Consider the following 18,370-nt stretch of genomic DNA (forward strand, 5'->3'; position numbering starts at 1 on the left):
GAGGAAGGGGGCGGTGACAGAGCGCCTGACAGCCAATCCTTCGGTGCGGTGGGTGGCAGCGAAAGGACGTGATTGGTGCGGCTGCGTGAGGCGGGGCGAGGAGACACCCGGAAGTGTCGGCGGGGAGTCGGTTAGTAAGGCCGAGGCCGTTAACGGTCCCTGTTGGGTGGGGCGGGGTGAGGGCTGGGGAGAAGCCGCTCGGTCCTGGGAAGATGTTCTGGAGTGAGGGGCGCTCCGCCGCGGGCCCTGGTGCTGCGGCCGGCTGGGCCCCGGGAAGGTTCTTCTTTGCAAGAGGTGTTGATCATCAGCACCTCTGGCCTGGGCAGCGCTCTGAGGAGAATCTGCTGCGCTGGTCCCAGCCCTAGGTGGGATCAGTCTGTTAGGTCTGTATAAAAAATGTGAGAAGTGGCCGTTTCTAACTGTGCTTCCCCACTCTGTATTCCTACGGCGTTCTTTGGGGTACAAACTGGAACGCAAGAAGTTCCACTTAAATACGAGAAGAAATTTCTTCACAGTGAGGGTGACAGAGCATTGGACCAGGCTGCCCAGGGAGGTTGTGGAGTCTCCTTCACTAGAGACATTCAAAACCTGCCTGGACAGCTTCCTGTGTAACCTCATCTGGGTGTTCCTGCTCTGGCAGGGGGATTGGACTGAATGATCTTTTGAGGTCCCTTCCAATCCCTGACATTCTGTGATTCTTTGATGGTCCTCAGGCGATGGTGCATCTTTCTCTTACCTCTGCTCTGTGCCATTCAGTTCTCAAGCCCATGTGGAATAACATCAAGAAAACACCCATCTTTGCAATTGTGATGTGGAAGGCCTGTGTCCCCATTCTGCAGAAAGTATTTGAAGAAAATATTGTTGGTTTATTTTGCCAGGATTTGCTAGGACAAATATAGAAAAGACTGGGAGGTACTGGCATGATGGTTGGGTGCCTTAATAATTTCCCCCACAGAAAACCAGAATAATCACCCAAAAAAAAGAACAGAAAGGGATGAATAGGTAAGAGAAACCCTTGCAGGACTGGAAGTGGTGGCTGAAATGGCTGCTAAGGGATGAGAGGTGCAGAGATTGTGTTGTGCCCCTGACTGATGTTGCAGCACTTCCACTGCAGTCTTTGCTCATTGCTGCAGCAGCCACAGCAGTTTAGCATGTGACCAGAAAGCAAGGTTGCTGAGGAGTGCCCTCCACCAAAAATAGAGGAGTTTGCTGAGGTAGAAGATAGCTCGTTTTCCCATGGAAAGAACCCAATGGAATAATGCGTGGGCTTGTTTGAAGAGTGGATTGGGTTGATAAGGCGAGTCCATTGTAGGTTCTGCTCTCTATTACAGTAGAGAGCCCTGTAGAGCAATTCTAGAGACCTGCTATTATAAATTAAATTATCCCCCTTAATTATGTCATAGTATACCAGGAGAATTATATGCATGTGGATGTGGGGGAGGTTTCTCCACTTTCTGTAGGTAGGTGAAAATGAGTGTTGTGTAAGAGCTCAGGCATTTTTCAGGGTATTATGCTCTCTGCGACATAAGTATATTAAAAGCAGTTTGTTTTTGTTCCTGTTAATACATTCTTTTAGAGCACAATGTTACTCACCCAGCAGGTAAAACCTTCAGTCACTTAAAACTGAAATGACATATTTGCATTTATCTGTAAGGTTTTTGTGAGTTTAATAAGGGGTCTGGTGCTGTAGTACACAGCACAGGTACAAATGGTGGACTATTTGGTGTGCGGAGTCAAGAATATCCTAGGTAACTCTGTTTGTTTTGAGATCCTGTTACTGCTTCTATAGAAATACTAAAAGTGAAGTCCCAGAAGACAAAATGCTATTGAATTTCTCACTGTGTTTTAATCTTTGCATGAGGCCCACCTGCACCTTGTTTTCAAGCTGTGCTTGTACATAAAGAAAAAGCAATAATTCCTCTCTTTAATGTTTTCCAGGTTATTCAGAATTAATTCTCATGTCAGCAGAAAGCTCAACCATCACAGTCCGTCTTGTTCGCTCTTTTGAACACCGGAACTTCAGACCCGTGGTGTATCATGGGGTTAACTTGGATCAGACAGTAAAGCAGTTCATTAATTTTGTGCAGAAGGGTAAGGTGCAGTTGTCTTATTAATTCGTTTTAGACCCATGTGTTGCTGTCTCTGCAGGGGAGAGTGGAGGCGAGCAAATGAATGGGAATTCTATGGTGCCGGTAAAGATGCCAGATTTGTGTTTACATCCTCTGTGTCCTCTCCTCCATTGAATGAGCGGTCTGGAGTTAGTAAGAGCTTCCATTGTCAGTGTACCATGCCGAAATTTGGGAAAACTGCTCCCCCTGCCCAAATCCCCATGTTCAGTCAAAAAGAGAGGAGGGCATTTCTGCATTTGGCTCAGTGCCTCAGGCTCCTTGAGGGGTGCTGTCAGGCAGCTATTCATAAATTAACAGGACTAAATTAATAGAATTTAGAGAGCCTTTGATCCTTAGGAACTATCTCAATATGTGGAATGTGGGAGTACAAGTCTGTTTGCTATTTGTGAGAAGAGAAATATTGTTTTTGACACTGAGGTCTCACCGTGCCTGTCTGCTTATGAGTTTCTGTCTCCATCTTGAGTTTAGTGGTGCAGATTTACTCATCTATGTTTTAGAAGCCTGGTTGAAAGTGACAGTCTATCTAAAAGTTAATTAAAATAGACCAGCCCACGCAGCAACTGAGTAGTTAGGGTGTTAGCCCTAATTTTGCAGGTGTATTTCTACACACCTAAATGGAGACATTCAAAGGGTGCAAATAACATCATGTGATTTTTTTTTTGCATGAAATCAGCTTAAACAAGTCTCGAACTGTTATAGCTGATAGCATTTGAGCAACTCCTAGGATGTTGCCCTGGGCCTCACAGCTGTATTATGTTTTCATCACCTTCCCTGCTTCTGGCAATGAGAAACATGGCAAAATCTTAGGATGCTTTTAGAAAACTACAAGCACTTTCAGAACATATGGTACAGCTGCTGTTATGAAGAATAAAATAAAAAAGAATGCTAAGAAACTTACTTTTGATGTGAGCAGTGCTGCCACTTGCTGCTATTTGAGACAAAGCTAGTGTCTTGAACGAGACTTTTTGGAACTTCATTCCACAGATGGATGGGTAGCGCTGTTCCTGGTCCAAAAGGAGCCATGTTCCTTCCCTTACTGTGATCTGTTTTGAAGGGGGAATTTGAGAGAAATTGTTAAACTACTGACCCTGCAGGTGGCTGGGCCTTCCAAGGCCCTGGTTAAATCACTGGCAGCATTGGCACCAGGGAAGGTGTTAGTGTTCTTGCAGTTGTTTACGGGCTGTGTCCTGCATGTGGCTAAAGAGCTAATTTTCTAAAGTTTGGCTTCCTTTTTGTGGCTGGTTTGCATGGCTATATTTAGTGAACAATTCAGTTATGAATGACAGTTGTCAGCTGTTTGTATAAGGTAGGGAAAAGTGCTGTGCAACTGTTTAACAAGATGTTCCTGGCAGATTTCTGAAGGATCAGACTCCTGCGATCATATCGTGGTTGCATTTACTCACCGTCCTCATGGGTCGTTTTGTTCGGAGGGACTTGATGCTCAAGTGAAGTTAATCAGATATGGAGTAACTATAGAAATTGAGCCAAAGGCTGTGTTTTAATATTTGATGCTCAAACAAGTCTCCTGTGTTATAGATTTATTTTGATGTAAAGGATGTCCAGGGTGCATGCATAAAATAATGGAAAATAAAGTAGTGGAAATAATTTTGAAAAGACAACTTTGTTTTAACTTGGTGCTTTTAATTTAATAGATGTGCCTTCAAGAACAGGACTTCCTCCTCCTTTCAAAAATTACAAGTATGGTATGTAATTTTTTTCCTTGTTTTAGTTCCTGTAAAATGCAGACATAATGTTTTATACCAGTTTCTATACAATTTAGAAGACAACTGCTGTAGAATAGTCATGCTGGTGGCAGTGCCTCCCTACGTTTGCAAATCTGTCCAGCTTCTGTAGCTGGGGTTATGCCACTGGGATCACATCTACAGAACCTGACTGTTATTTTGAAGTTCTGTATTACTCTTTGAATTAGACTGTATGTGATACATTATTTGCTAATTGGTACTGATGGTTTTTGGTATTAATTTTTTACTACTTTTATAAAAGCCTTTTAACTGTTTTTACTCTAGTGAGCAGCTTGTGATCTTAAATGCTTTGAAATTGTAGTTTTCTATGTGTTTATGTATTTCAGTATCTATTTACTAATTGTGAAGTCAGAAAGGATGGTGAAGTGGGAGCTGAAGGCAGTAAATGGAAAATGCTTAACACTTAAATAATTTACATGATATAAGAGAAACAGGGGTACTTGGCTCATCGTAGATATGAAACCTCTTAAACACAAGCTGACGGAATGAAATAGTGTGGTGTGAAATCTAGGCTGACTTTATTCTCTAATGTAAAGCTAAGTGTATATTTCCTTTTTGTAAAGATTGTCATGAACATATGTGATTAATCTGTTTGGGACAGAATATACTTTGAAAATAGACTAAATTACTTGCTTTTTTTGAGTTTGTTAACTCAAATGTCAGCAGCATTTTTTCCTAAACTTAGTAATTCTGAAAGTTCCCTTGGAGTTTTGCTGCAAGTCATCCTCTGTCTCCCTTGTTCCTGGAATTGACAAACTCCTCTTCAGTGATTCAAAGAATTGAATCAGGAACCAACTTAATGCATGTGAATGGTAATAAACTCTATTTGCCTATTTAAAAAAAGAAAAAAAGCCAAGCATTTAATTCTATATTCTTGCTGATGGTAGAAAAGATAGTGCAAAATGAAAGCAGAAGAAGAGCCATGGTACATCAGTGGCAAGGATTTGAATGTTATTATTATTTTAAATATATGATTTAAGATCTTAAAATCTAAGTAACTGTAAGCTTGAATTTGGAGGTGCCCTTCCTCCCCCTGATCTCTGTGGCTTTGGCCAGGTGAGGGAGACCTGTCTGGGACTGCTGCTGTCACTTATATTCCTGGTGCTGCCCATCCCTTTTCATCATTTAGAGCATCAGTTTAGATTTTCCTAAGGCAGATGTTGTGGCTGAGCACCTGATGGTGCTGCGTAGGACTGAGCATAATGTGGGTGCAAAACACTGCAGAACTTTAAAACCTGTTACACCAGTTAGTGAGGGCCTGCTTCTAGTGGGATGGTGTTAGCTGCATGGAAATTTTCACACAAATATCAAAGCCAAGTTCCTCACCTTCCCCTCAGGCTGTGAATCATCCAGGTTCATGGTTTTGGCATCTCTTGTGTTCTCTGTCTTGTATTTTGATGATGAAAGGGCAGTGAGACTTCTGCATGAATAGTGCTAGTCAGAGTTTTCCTTCTGCTTTGGTTGGCAGCACCAGAAATCTCAGTTGGACCTGGCTGGCTCTCACCTTGCCTGCTTTGGCTTCTTTCTCTCCGGAATTCAGCATCACTTTATTCTCTCAACATCATATGTAATGCCATCACGTTTTTCCTCTTGGCTTGGTGCTCTAACTCACATCTCAAAGCTTGAGACTTTCATTTTCTCTTCCTTTCTTTGTACATATCATTCTCATCCTTGGCCTAGAACTCTTATCAGTCAGTCTTCTCATCTTCCTACCCTGTCATTGCCATCTTTTCACTGATGATGGCAGCCTGGGTGCCAACTTGTCTCATAAGCTGCTTCTCTTTTTTTTTTAACTTTTTTTTTTTTTTTTTTTTTTTCCATGAATGTGGAACGATGTGGTAGATACTTCACAGAATCAGACTTAGGAAGTTATTTCTTATCTGTTGTCATGGAAGGTCTATTACCAGAAAAGGAAAGGTAAGAATCTGGCAATATGATGAGTGGAACTAAATTGGGATGAAATTGCAAAGGCAACTGAGAGGATATAAGGCTTTTTAGCTGGGATGCGAAGAAACTGTAGTTTCCTCTCTGAGCTAGAGAAGCCATTTAATAGCTGAAAGACACGGTAAACTGCTGGATGGATGCCTGTGGTGGAGTTGTGAAGACATAAAATTGAGACAATAGTTCAGAGAATGAATAGGCAAAGACTAGAGAAAAGGGGATGTGGCAAAGTAGATGGAGAAGCTTAAAACTAACAGGATTGGATTTGCTGTGGTAGAAAGGTTTCATGATTGCAGTATATTTTTTGCTGTGATTGTTTGGTCTCTTTGCAGTGCTTCTGTGCAAGATGGATCTAGGAACTGCAATTGAATGCATGTCTTGCTTCTAATACTGCAGTTAGTACAGAGTGCTAAGACTGCCTTTTCAGTGACCTCTGCAGTGGAAATGCAGAGTAGTTTTGACCTTCTGTAATGTTTAAATAAAATGTTCAAAATGGGCCAGAGTGGTATGGAAATAAATTTCTGAATGGGATTGTGATCTCTGTTATTCTGAACATCTGAATACTTGCTCTCGATAGTTTGAAAGTAGTTTTAGCCTATATTTAATTTGTTGCATACTTCTCTTACCAGACTGTTTCAACACATAGTGCTTAGTGCATGCATAAAACCAAACTAGAACAGAAAATGAGCAGGCAAACAGAATTGTTTTGTGCTTCTTTGCTGGGAAGGCATTGATACTTTATTCTGAATTTGTTCAAACACAGAGGCTTTGGAGGTTTTTTGTTTGCTTGTTTTTTGTTTTGTTTTGTTTTTTTTTAGTGCTGCATGAGCATCTTCTGACTTCCATTCCCTCTGGATCTTTGCACTCATTGGTTGCTTTAGTGACCACATTATTTTCCCTGTTTTTTCCATTCTCTTAACAAAGCCCTGCCCACATTGCCAGAGGAAAGCAATATTTCTTTTTTCGTGTTGCATAATTTCTTAAAGACCTACACTGCACAAACATATTGAGATAAATATTACTGAAGAGGATCTGGCATTAAAAAGAGGAGATGCTGTACATGCTAATGGAAAATGGACTTGCTTAATAACATTTCTACATGGGTGGTTTTTCATGAGAAGGAAAATTTCAAGGAATGATCTGAAGTGGTCAGGTTACTGTGTCTTAATCACTTCCTGCCTATCAACTTAACTTCAGTAGCTGACAGTGCACAAATGCTGTTTGTCCTGCCCCAATTGCATGTGTAAAACCTGTTAGGTTAAAACACCCTAACTGGCATTTAAATTGATGCGTTTTGACTGGCAATTGGGATGGTCATTAGTTAATGTAGTTCAGCCAGCAGACAGAAGCCCAATAGGATGTGGTACCTTAATGCTGGATTGACTGGTTTAAGACTGTGGCTGCAGGACTGTGAAATTAATGTTTTCTCCTCTTTTAGACTGAATACACAAACTTGTTGTTAATAAAAGATTTTGAACCTTACCCCTTTGTTTGTGTCTCCTTCCCTAAGTACAGCTTTCAGTGTTACCTGCCTATTAAGCCTTATTTTAGGAAAACATTCTGTTTTCTTTCAGACACAATGAAGATTATTCACCAAGCACACAAATCTAAGGTATAATTTTTAGCTGTATTCTTCCCCCTTTATTTGCTTTAATGCAGGCAGATCTTTGCCCTGTCAAATAAGACTGGGGCAGAGACAGTCAGTAAATTCTTGTTCTTATCTTTGTATTCTGGTTCCCTGATTTGCAGACGGGTGAACTTGTAGTGAGCTTGGAAGATGATGACAAACTGATTTTGAAAGAAGACAGTACGCTGAAAGCAGCTGGAGTAGGTAGGAGTACATTTGTATTGACTGAAGGTGCTGTTCATTGTGGTTGTCATTAAACTGATAACTGGCTGATTATGTTTGGATAGCCTGCTGAAAAGTAAATGCTATTCCTGATGCTCTTTACACTACTTGATAATTATTCAGGGAAGAAGGGGGGATAATGTACATTCAAATCATTGGACTGAGGGCAGCAGGTATCTGCACTCCAAATGTTCAGAATGCAAATTGCGATTTTTAGAGGGTATGCTTATAATTCTGCCGAGAGTAATTTTAAATGATTGACAGATAGGTTATTAGTACCGTGTCTGCTTAGTCTTATCAGTAACATTTAAACTGATGTTTTGGTTAGAAATATAAGTAGTGGAACCAGCATGGAATAATGAAATAAGATTAGATTTGTTTAATGTGCAGCATACAGTGCTTGATAGCCAGATTGCTCAGGAAAGCTCAAGCAGTATCATTTAGAGAATGTGCTGAACATAGCAAAGAGTCGAAACTTGACCTGATTTCTCACATTTTGGCAGGGGATTACATATAGGGCATGTCTTTTGGTAATAATGTAAAGAAATGTCTGTCATGATAAAATTGATGGTCCCTGGCTGTCCTTTGGGCTTCTCATAAATGTGGCTGAATGACTTTGTGGCAGCAGGGTACTTAAGGGATGTAGTTCTATTCCACCTTGATATGGACATTCGCTCGTTTGAATCTGATTTGCCTGGCTGGAACCATAACTGCCTGCGCTCTAAGTGCAGGGGTGTCGCAGAGAGAACTCCCTCCTGTTCCCCATGCCCTCTGATTGCTCCCCAGCTAGTGAATGGGATTTCTTGGCTTTTTGTTTCCTGACATTTACTTTCTGGTTTTAAGTGACTTGGGCTGTCTCTTCAATGTTTTTCTCTGGGGTGCACTGCAACCGGCCTCAGTATACCTTTCCTAAAGGTCTTTGGGTGCTCCTATAATAAGAATTATACTTATTCTCTGGCTGTTTGAACTAAACCACATATTTTTATCTGGAGAAAAAAAAAAGGTTCCTTAGGAAGGAGGATTACTGGCACTCGAGTCTTATAGATTTGTAATTTAGTTAGCAGAAGATTCATATAAGTGTGATTTTATCTACATAGGCATAGAGGTAATGCAGTTCAGGAGAGGGACTGATGACAGTGCTAAATGTTGAATCAGAAATTGCATTGTCCAGAGCTGCCTTCTTTCAAAAAGGTATTGGTAAATATTTGTATATATTATCCATCTTTGAAACCAGGTTTGTAGCTACAGCAGTGAAACAGCTGGATGTGATCTTGAAAAAGGTATCAAAACATCAGAGTAAATGTTATACTGAAGGGACATCAGAATAGATGAGCCTGTCCTCTGTACAAAGAGAGAGGAGGCTTATTCAGGACAGAAAACAATTTAAAGCTGCTTTTATTTTATTTTTTTTTTCAGAATAACAGCAGTTAGTCATTAGTATGTAGTATTTGTAATAGAAAAGAAAAACTCTTGCTTTGTAGAATGCAGTGTGCTGTTATACCATTTTACGTTTTGATGTGTTCCAGGCTATCGTGAGATGAAAATTATGTAAGTTATGAGTGGAGTCTTTGTAGTAAAATCTTGAAGAAGTCCTCCTTCTTCAACAAGAAGTGAACAAGAGTAAACAAAGGAAGTATGATAGGATATGTCACTAGTCCTCATTTTGTACAGTTTAAATCAGTAAGAAGATTTGAAATCTTCTGTTGACATATTACCTTTTTCCAATATCCAGTCTGGACAAGATTTGCTAGAATAAAACAGAGAATTGCTGTTAGGAGATCTGGGAAATTCTGAGACATGCAGAACATTTCTCCTAAGGTGCAGTTGATTGCCCTTGGCACTTTACAGGGTTGGGCTAGAGAGTTATAAATTATGAGGACATTAGATAAGTATCCTCAGGAAAGCCTCTGTGGTAGTGATTATTATTGCAGCCATTATCTAGTCAGCAAAGTTAATGCTTGTTTGTTTTTTTCAAGAGCAGGGTGTATGTTAATAAAGTGTTCAGTATTCATTGCAGTCTTGTCTGTTTTCTAGTTGAGATTCTAAAACGCTTTTTTGCCTTTTTTTTCTTTTTTATGAGACAGGCAGACTTCATTAACTTCAGGTTTAATATAAAAAAGAATGTGGAACTTATTGGCTCAGCAACTTAAAGAATTCCATGTTTAATAATTGTGAAGGCTTTCCATCAGATTTGTCTCTGTTCTGAATTAGTAATGTTGCTGACTTATTGTTTTAGAAGAGGAAGTCCTTGACCTACTGGGTTGAAAGAATTGTGACTGCTCTGAACCTTTGTGGGTCCTTTAGCTCTGCCATATCCCCTGTGAATAATTAGAGGCATTTGAAGGTATTGCTGGAGAAGCCAATTTGTGTCTTTCACTTTGCATATTGTTGAAGCCTCATGAATTAATCATCAGCAGGGCAAAAAATTAACTTCTTCAGACACATATTTTGATGGGTCATGAGGGAGAATGTAAAGTGATCTGTAAAATATTCTACTGATCCTCTAAGTATTAAATTATTATACCTACAGGCTAATTTAATGGAAAAAGATAGTTTCTTTTTTGCCTTTCCTAACAAAAAAATGCACAAAGAAAAAAAAAAAGAGAAAAGCATGCTTTGTTATTTTTCTAGCATTTGAAGGCATTAGAATAAAATTGCTTAATTTGCTGAATGCTTATACAAACAATTCTGAAGGCTGTGTTAAACAAATCTTGAGGGCTCTTGTGTACATATTTCCTTCTATATATTCAGGTTACTTCCCCTCCACCCCCCGTCAACAAGGATAAATGTTAAACAACATCTTTAATGCTGAATTTATTTATTTTTGGAAAAAATATGAGGGGGGGGAAGAAAGGAGTGTGATGATTTGTAATTGTCTTTGACCAAAAAATTGCCAATTGTCTTCTAAAATTCTAAATAGCTGGCTGTTGGGTGGTTCATTTACTGATGTGCTAAATATTTAATTTTTCATTTGTTCTAGCAAATGAGACCGAATTAGCATTCTTCTGTGAGGAAGATTACAGAAACTACAAAGCTAATCCTGTTTCAGCCTGGTGAAGATCCCAAGAGATTGTTTTGTTTTCCCATACCTGTTGTAAATTTTCCTTATTCTGCTTAATGAGATTTTTCTTAAAGATCAATAAATCCTAGAGGATTGCTTTGCAAACAGTGCAATTCCCTTCCTATAGAAATTAATTTCTGTCAATATGCTAAGACTGAGAGAAGGAAAACTGGGGGACATAAATGACTTTTTTTTTCCTTCGCTTGCCTTTGGCGATGCAGGCAGCGCAATCTCTGACCTGTGACACACGTTCTTGGCATGATCCTACAGCAGACATTAGCTACATATAGAGATTATACAATGTACAGTAAGATCCCACCAGAGTACTAACTTCTAATGAAAATGGAAACGTTTTATGACCAAATCACTGGGTATTTTAGAGAGCTTGAGAAGAGAATCTCTCTGTTTCAAGTCATAGCTTTACTCCTCTCATTTTATGTTTGGTCTCTTTTGTTCAAATGGTGCAGACTGGCAAGAGTTTCATGCTCTCCACTGGTGAATGCTTTCCTTTATACTCTCTTCCAGCCCTCTTTAGCATGCTGATGGGGACAAGTGACTGTTGGGAGGCTTTTGTCTTCAAGAACCAGCTCGCCTCTTTCTAGCTTCGAGATGCCTTCATGTATGAGGAGCCTGAGTTGTGCCAAGACATTAGTGTGCGTAAGGAGGAGTCGTGGATTTTTCCAAGTGGAGCGAAGCTTGTGGTTTCGCTTTTAAGAATAAAACCTGAATGATTGCATTTTTGCAAGGAGAGACCCAATCTGCAAGCCACATGTCTTCAAGACTGGAGTTGATTCTTTCCTGTTTTCAAGAGCCAAATATTCTGTTGCTATATGTTAGTTCTTGGTAATTCCAGGCTTTCCTACTACAGTAACCAAATCAAGAAAATGAAAAAAATAGTCATGTGTGCAATAAAGTACCTTTGCGTAGACACTGCTGATGAAACTGCTTTTTAGGAGTTAGAGAGATACAACACTGTGTCTTTAAGCCTCTCTTCACTGAAACAGAAATGATGCTGGCTTTCTGCCTTAGCAGGCTTTTGGGGCATAGGCTCTGTTAAAACAAGTGAAATTTCATGTGGAATTGCTTTAGACCCACACATATACCCTCAGCTCTGGGTGAGAGCTGACAACACCATTTCCACTAGAGACTTTCCACAGAAATAAGCTTACCATTTACTAGAGCTTTGATCTTTTTTTTTTTTTTAAATTGACATATGATAGTGAAAACAGATGTGTGAGTATCTAAATAAAGGTTGTCTTTGCTTTAGATGTAGGGCCAAGGAAGCCTCTATGTATTGTTGCCACCTCATTTTCTTCATCCTTCCTGACAACGCTCTGCTTTAGGCTGGTTTCGGTAGCTGGTGTTACTCACCAACAGCTTCGCTTCCAACAGAGTTTTATTTTCTTGCGAAACTGCATCACTTTCTCATCCGTGATTAAAAGTGTGATTGTATTTTATCTTGTAAGGAGGAGTCCTGTGTCACTGAAGCCACCTGTGTTCTTGGGATTTAGATGCTGTTACACATGCTCTGATGGATTTGGGAGAATTTACCACTTGCCTCTTCTTTCTGCCCAGGCCACCTTTCTGTTGCTGGTACCTGCTCCTCAAACATGGGCCCATGTCTCAGCCACCTTCTTATGCAGTCTGTCAGGTTTGCCAGATTAATCTGGCTAGTACGAGTTTGTACCTTTCTCCGCAGACAGTTTAAGCTGATGCATTACACTCCAGAGTCCACCAGCTTTGTTCAGCCAAATTTACAATCACGAAGGTAACTTTGTAAGAAGGAGATGGCACACTGGAGAGCGCAGTGTCTCAGAATGTCCTACCAAGGCATTGAGATGGTGTCCATCAGCACACTCAGGCTCTCAGGCTGAGCAAACACTGTCATTCTCTTCCTCCTGTGCTGGGCATTTGAATATACCCTTTCAGACAGATCTGGATTGGTTTTGTGATCTCTTTTCCCACCAAATTTTAACAATTGTCTTTTCTGGGCTAGCACAGTTACAAATGTTCGGTGCCACATCAAGTGTGGCACAGTGAAAGGGCAATTTTACAGCATCAACAAGAAAATGATAAATGTTTTAATGCCAGTATCCCAGAATGATGTGTCTGGCACTCCAGATTTGCTTCTCTTTCCAAGGGAAGAGTTAAACGACTGCTTTGTGAGCTCTGATTGCTCTGGCAATGGCACTTCATGGGCTCCTTTCTGCAGCAGCACAATAGAGCCATTTGTAATGATCTCAATAACCACACTTGTAAACTGGATTCTTCCTGAAGTGTTTTTCTGCTGTGTGTGTGTATTTTGTTTTGTTTTAATTTTTTTTTATTGGACCTCTAATAACGCTTCTTTTGAATAACCCCCCCAGAACCATAGATAATAACTGAGAAATTGTTAAGATAGATGCTGTTCCAACATTTTTCCGTGGGATATGGTATACCCTTGTATCAAAGTAGGTTGGATTCCAGCGTTGTCAAGTACTGAATGAAATCTGTGAACACTGACTAATAAAGACTTACTAAAGACTTACTAAAGACTTACTAAAGACTTACTAAAGACTGAGATGTCTTTGCCCATGTTGTTCTGAAATCCTCTATTTAAGCAAACGACCTACAGAGTTAGTACCATGGTTTGTTATCCTGGCAGAGATCATGAACTACATCAGATTACTGTTACTTAAAGGTGGCTTCTCCATAATGTGTAGTGGGGTAAATCATATAGCTTTGCTAGCATTCTTAGACATTGTGGGGTTAATAGGGATTCATCTTAACGTATGATGTCCTTGGAGCCTTTCAATACCCTTCTTTTTCAACAAAAAGAACAGCATCCAGAGTGGATGCTGAAATAAGATGCAGCTTCTCCTGGGTTACTGCACTGTAGCAGGGGCAGGGCAGTTAAACTGGAAGCCTGGAGGGTGTGCGAGGCTTGAATGTTTCTTGGGAAAAGAAAATAACTTAGAGAGACTGGAGTTCTTGTTAGGAAGTGTGAAAGAACAGCTACTAAAGGAGAAGAGGTGAAATTAGGAAAGGAATTACCATGAAGAGGAAGAGGTAATGGTGTAACTGAGCAAGCACACAAAACCCTGACTGTACAGACTCTTGGCACAAAAATAATGGAGTAATGCTGCTTTTTAAAACAATATAGGTATGAAAATGGTGCATTTTAATAACTTTTAGAATTATACTCATAAACTGCTGGAATAGTATTTTTTTTTTCTCCCTGGCTCTGTCATGTCATATTTTCTGCATGCAGCTGTTTTTGTGTGTTTTTCTGTCCAGAGGTAGTTATGTTGCCTCTTGAAGAAGCAAGAGCTAAGAAAACTGCTGACATGGACAGCCGAGTTAAATGTTGACAGTTACCAATGGCCTAAAGGAGTCCTCAAAGATCTGATACGCACCACTGTTAAAGTTGGGGAACTGCTTTATCAGATGTAAACATTCTGTCTTAGAAGGTGATCCAGAGATAAATTATAAGCTGTGGTGTTTTGTTTTTGCTCCCTGGGACTATTCAGCACATCTGCTGACATCATTTACTTAAAAATGAGCTGCAAGTAAGAGCCCAGCTGTGACAGGACATCCGTGGGTCCTGCCTGTGCAAGCTGATAGCCACAGAACCCCAGAGTGTCCAGAGACCAAGAGTGAGAAAACGGAACATGCGATACTCATTCTTGATCTCATATGACCGATGGGATCCTGGCTTCAGGGGAACTTCACTGGGCTGGAGGCGTTACAAATGCTTATGGCAAGGGCACACTTTTGCTTATTGAACAGTTTGGGCTGAGCTCATTCTTGCTGGTTGGCACCAATCCTCCCCTGATATCCTTTTCAAAGTGCTACTTGGTACAGGTTTGCAAATGATTAATTAATCAAGTAATGATGCCCAGAAGAGAATTTTACTACTTTTCATCTTCTCAGGACAATGACTTTTTCCTACTGCCTACTTTGCGATTGAATTAGAGAAACAGACGTGCTTTTGCGTGCTTTCCCAGATGCTTCCCTTTGCTTCTTGCTGCCACCTCTGCCGCTTTGCAGTGCTGGGATGGTCAGGTCTACACCTCATCTGATATGTACCAGCAGCATTTCCTGTGTAATGTACATATATATATTGTTATATATATATATATTTATTCATGAAGAAATATACTTCGAAATAAAGAGGAGACCTTTTCTACACTATTGCTAATAGTTCACAACAAAAGGATCGTTTGTTGCTTTACAGGAGGACTTGCACAGGACAGCACTGTCTGCTGGTCAGTGGAAACAAAAATGTTTTTATCCTAATACTTTCTATATTGGAATGAAATGGGAGAAGTGACATCGAGAATGTAAAAAAAAATGCAGTGAAAAGCCAAGACCTATCGCCATGAACTGTCTGCAGAGAAAGCCACCAGATGTCAGCACAGCCTGTTCTTTCATTCTCCAGATCCTCTGTAAGCCAAGAAATATGTAATGTTTATGAAAAGTGCTTATCTGGGAATTGGTTTAGCCTGCAAAGTCTGTACTAGGGTTCTGGTGATGAAAGCTGAATCTTTCCTTGCAGAAAGTATTTCTTTTTATATTAAAATCATAAAGCGGCAAATTGAACTGGTATCAGTGCTTAAATTCCTGTTGTTAGAGAGCATCCTTTGCAGAATCAGTTCCAGTGTATCTAAATCTTTGCATGCTGCGAGGAGGCATTTGCAGAACATTCATTTGAAGAATTGTCTGGAAAAGATCAGTGTTAATTTGCTGAGGTTTTGTAAAGTAGACTTTAAGCATGCCTATTTTTTTTTTTAACACAAGGAAAACCACCCAGAACAGACACACATGCAAAGCAGAGCAAAACATCTTCAGCAACACAGCTTAAACACACAACAATTGTGTTCTCCATGGCTCTGGCCCTAAGCTCCTACTATTTCTTGCTTGTAGTGCAAAGGCTGAGGAGCACCTGGCGCTGCTTTCCGGGCCATGCTTTCTGAGCTGCGATGAGGTGGGATGTCATGAGTTTTGGAGCCCAAACCCAGGCACTGCGCACAGCTTTATGCTGTGAATGATTGAAGTGTGCATAGATGCTGCCTGGTTGAAAGGGTAAATTGGAATTGTTGCACAGGGACAGGGTGTGACGGAGCTTTCTGCTCAGATCCCTGTCGCTTTTCTTGCAGCAGCTTGCAGATGCTGGGGTGACTATTGAAGAGGGGGAAGTTAAATGATGAGTAGAGCCTGAGTGACCTAAATTCCTCCTTCCCTCTGTTTTCAGCTGCTTCTTCTGGCCTTATAGTCCTGGTGTCATGCCAGGGGTTTACAACAGCTTGCTGGGTATGAGAATTGCTTATTAATTCCAAACTATAGCTATAAGCCTCAAGCACCGTTCGCACTCCAGAGGTGAGGAACAGGAGCTGGCAGCTGTGAGGTCTTGTGCTGCTTACGTGGGTGCAGCCGGCATGGTGCTGCAGGTTGTTTGGGAGCTTTTATTCTCACTTCTCTTCCTCCTGCACAGCACCCAGTTCTGCTTCACCAAGGCCCAGGACCTCCTCTTGCAGCATAGTGTGCCTGGCAGAGCATTGAGAGGACAGGTAGGTGTTTGGGCTGGTGATACAGTGGGAGAGGATGGGGCATAGAGCTTCCATCTTCCTGTAGATACTTTATTTTTTATCAGATATAGATTGTACCTTTTGTTTGCTAGCATCCTCTCTCTCTGATAGCCATAGATTCTTTGTAGTGGGCCAAAAGCAGCGAGCCAGAAGAGTGTTTCAGTTGGTAGTGAGTACATTCAAGAGTTCAGTATGGCAGATTAATATAAGAATTTACCTTGGTATGTCCGTTTCTAATCTCTGGCAGGTGACTTACATTGTTACATACCAGGAATGCCAGCAAGTACTATAAGAACTGCTGCTGTTTGCTCTCATTTCACATATTGAGAAGGTTTAATTCTGCTTTTTAGCTAGAGACCAAGGGAATGTATTCTTTAAGACCAGTTTGGGAAGCCCCTTTCTTTCAGTAAATGGAGATTTTAAATATAGAAGGTATTATATCAGTCTGTTTTTCACACTACTTTGAGGTGACACCATTGGCTCTATGTGTGTTATGTGTCCATCCAACTGGAGAACATCAGTTGGTTTTAGACTCAAAGCAGCAATCTAGAAACAAAAGCTTATATCCCAGCAGTTAGTATCATGACTATTTCTTCACACTACTCCCCTGCCACATCTCCCCCCCGCAAAGCAAATAAACCTGGTTTTGCAGAAAGCAGATGTGAATCTTGCACAGCAACTTTTGTTTTCTGGAGCGCTGAATGAGGCAGGCACTGAAAGGCAGACCTCTGATGGGGGCTGGCTCTTGAAGCAGCAGCTGAAGGTAGCTCATTGCAGCACAGATACGGGAAACAAATAACAAGAGTAACTAACCAGCTGAACCACAGCTGTAGTGGATCCTCCAGTGCTGAGGTTTCTAAATCTAAAGCAGATTATCTTTCTAGGAGGAGTGCAGTAGTGCCACTTGAAGTCTTCGAAAGATTCCAGTAATACTGTGGCTTGTAATACACGATCCTCCTGACTGGCCACACACAACAGTTGTTTTTAGTCTTTGATTACGGAAGTCCCGTGCACGCTCTGCTAACAAGAACTGTCCCTAATCACAGACGGTATCTTCCTGCTTCCTATTGTATGCTCAGCTTTAAGATAAGCATGGGTTTGATTTGCACTAAAAAAACTTGTGCAGAAATTCTGCAAAGCTGATGCTGCTTATTAAGCCACGATAAACAGATAAAATAAAACCGTCCTAGTGTAACAAATCTCATTCCTCAAACCTGAGGCACAGTCTGTGGATCCCACTAGCTCAGTGCCTGAAATTTCGAGGTCAAGGGTAACACCGGACTTGTGTTGCTGTTTGTAGCAGGTCATGCAGCTGTGTTGGCCATCGTGCAGAGACTGGAGGAAAGACATTGCATAGAGGTGCTGAAGCAAGTGCATCTCCCTAAAGGTTCAACTGTAGTTTGACATATCACTTTGTAAGTAAATCCCTGAAGAGCAAGAAACCAACTGCACTGTTAAAAGCCTTGTATTATAAAACAGAAGAAGTGAGAGAACTGTACCTGCAGAGGTTAATCTTCAGCACAGGAATTTAAATGAACTCATTAAAATCAACTTACAAATTAGCTCATTAAAATGCAACGCCACAGATCCAGAAGTTGGTTGATCTGGCATGCCACTTCCATGAAGAAGTAACTTAAGAAATGGAGAACAAACTGATAGTATTAAAACTTTTTCTTTCCAGTCTCATAAACCCACATCTGTAACTCCCTCTTCTTGAACTCTGTATCAACAGCACTTTTTCTTTACTGAACTGAGGTTGTTTGATCCTGGGGGTCCTGGTGGACAGCAGGATGACCATGAGCCAGCACTGTGCCCTTGTGGCCAGGAAGGCCAATGGCATCCTGGGGTGTATTAGAAGGGGGGTGGTTAGTAGATCGAGAGAGGTTCTCCTTCCCCTCTACTCTGCCCTGGTGAGACCACATCTGGAGTATTGTGTCCAGTTCTGGGCCCTCAGTTCCAGAAGGACAGGGAACTGCTGGAGAGAGTCCAGCGCAGGGCAACAAAGATGATGGAGTGGAGCATCTCCCTTATGAGGAAAGGCTGAGGGAGCTGGGTCTCTT

At 40.9% G+C, this 18,370-nt stretch overlaps 1 protein-coding gene across 3 annotated transcripts; it reads left to right on the forward strand.

The window, feature by feature from the left end:
• The first annotated feature begins 34 nt into the window (after positions 1-34).
• LOC309440890 (UPF0538 protein C2orf76 homolog) lies at positions 35-12,009 on the forward strand. Of its 3 annotated transcripts, XM_082055104.1 has the most exons (7): positions 35-130; positions 1,939-2,091; positions 3,782-3,832; positions 7,408-7,445; positions 7,583-7,664; positions 9,209-9,230; positions 9,919-10,639. In XM_082055104.1, the coding sequence occupies exons 2-7, from the start codon at positions 1,959-1,961 to the stop codon at positions 9,932-9,934; spliced, it is 342 nt and encodes a 113-aa protein (XP_081911230.1). In that variant the 5' UTR covers positions 35-130; positions 1,939-1,958; the 3' UTR covers positions 9,935-10,639. The 3 variants fall into 3 exon arrangements, with proteins under 3 accessions (XP_081911230.1, XP_081911229.1, XP_081911228.1); XM_082055103.1 differs by lacking the exons at positions 9,209-9,230; positions 9,919-10,639 and adding an exon at positions 11,269-12,009; XM_082055102.1 differs by lacking the exons at positions 9,209-9,230; positions 9,919-10,639 and adding an exon at positions 10,663-10,848.
• The last annotated feature ends 6,361 nt before the right edge of the window (positions 12,010-18,370 follow it).

The sequence above is a fragment of the Streptopelia decaocto genome, assembly GCF_964273445.1.
Source record: "Streptopelia decaocto genome assembly, chromosome: 6".
NCBI classification, from domain to species: Eukaryota; Metazoa; Chordata; class Aves; order Columbiformes; family Columbidae; genus Streptopelia; species Streptopelia decaocto.

Excerpts from the sequence above, each read along its gene's own strand:
- LOC309440890 (XM_082055103.1), top strand. The coding sequence starts at position 1,959 with ATGTCAGCAGAAAGCTCAACCATCACAGTCCGTCTTGTTCGCTCTTTT. Across the intron at positions 2,092-3,781 it reads CATTAATTTTGTGCAGAAGG|ATGTGCCTTCAAGAACAGGA; the intron begins GTAAGGTGCAGT and ends TTAATTTAATAG. Across the intron at positions 7,446-7,582 it reads ACCAAGCACACAAATCTAAG|ACGGGTGAACTTGTAGTGAG; the intron begins GTATAATTTTTA and ends CCTGATTTGCAG.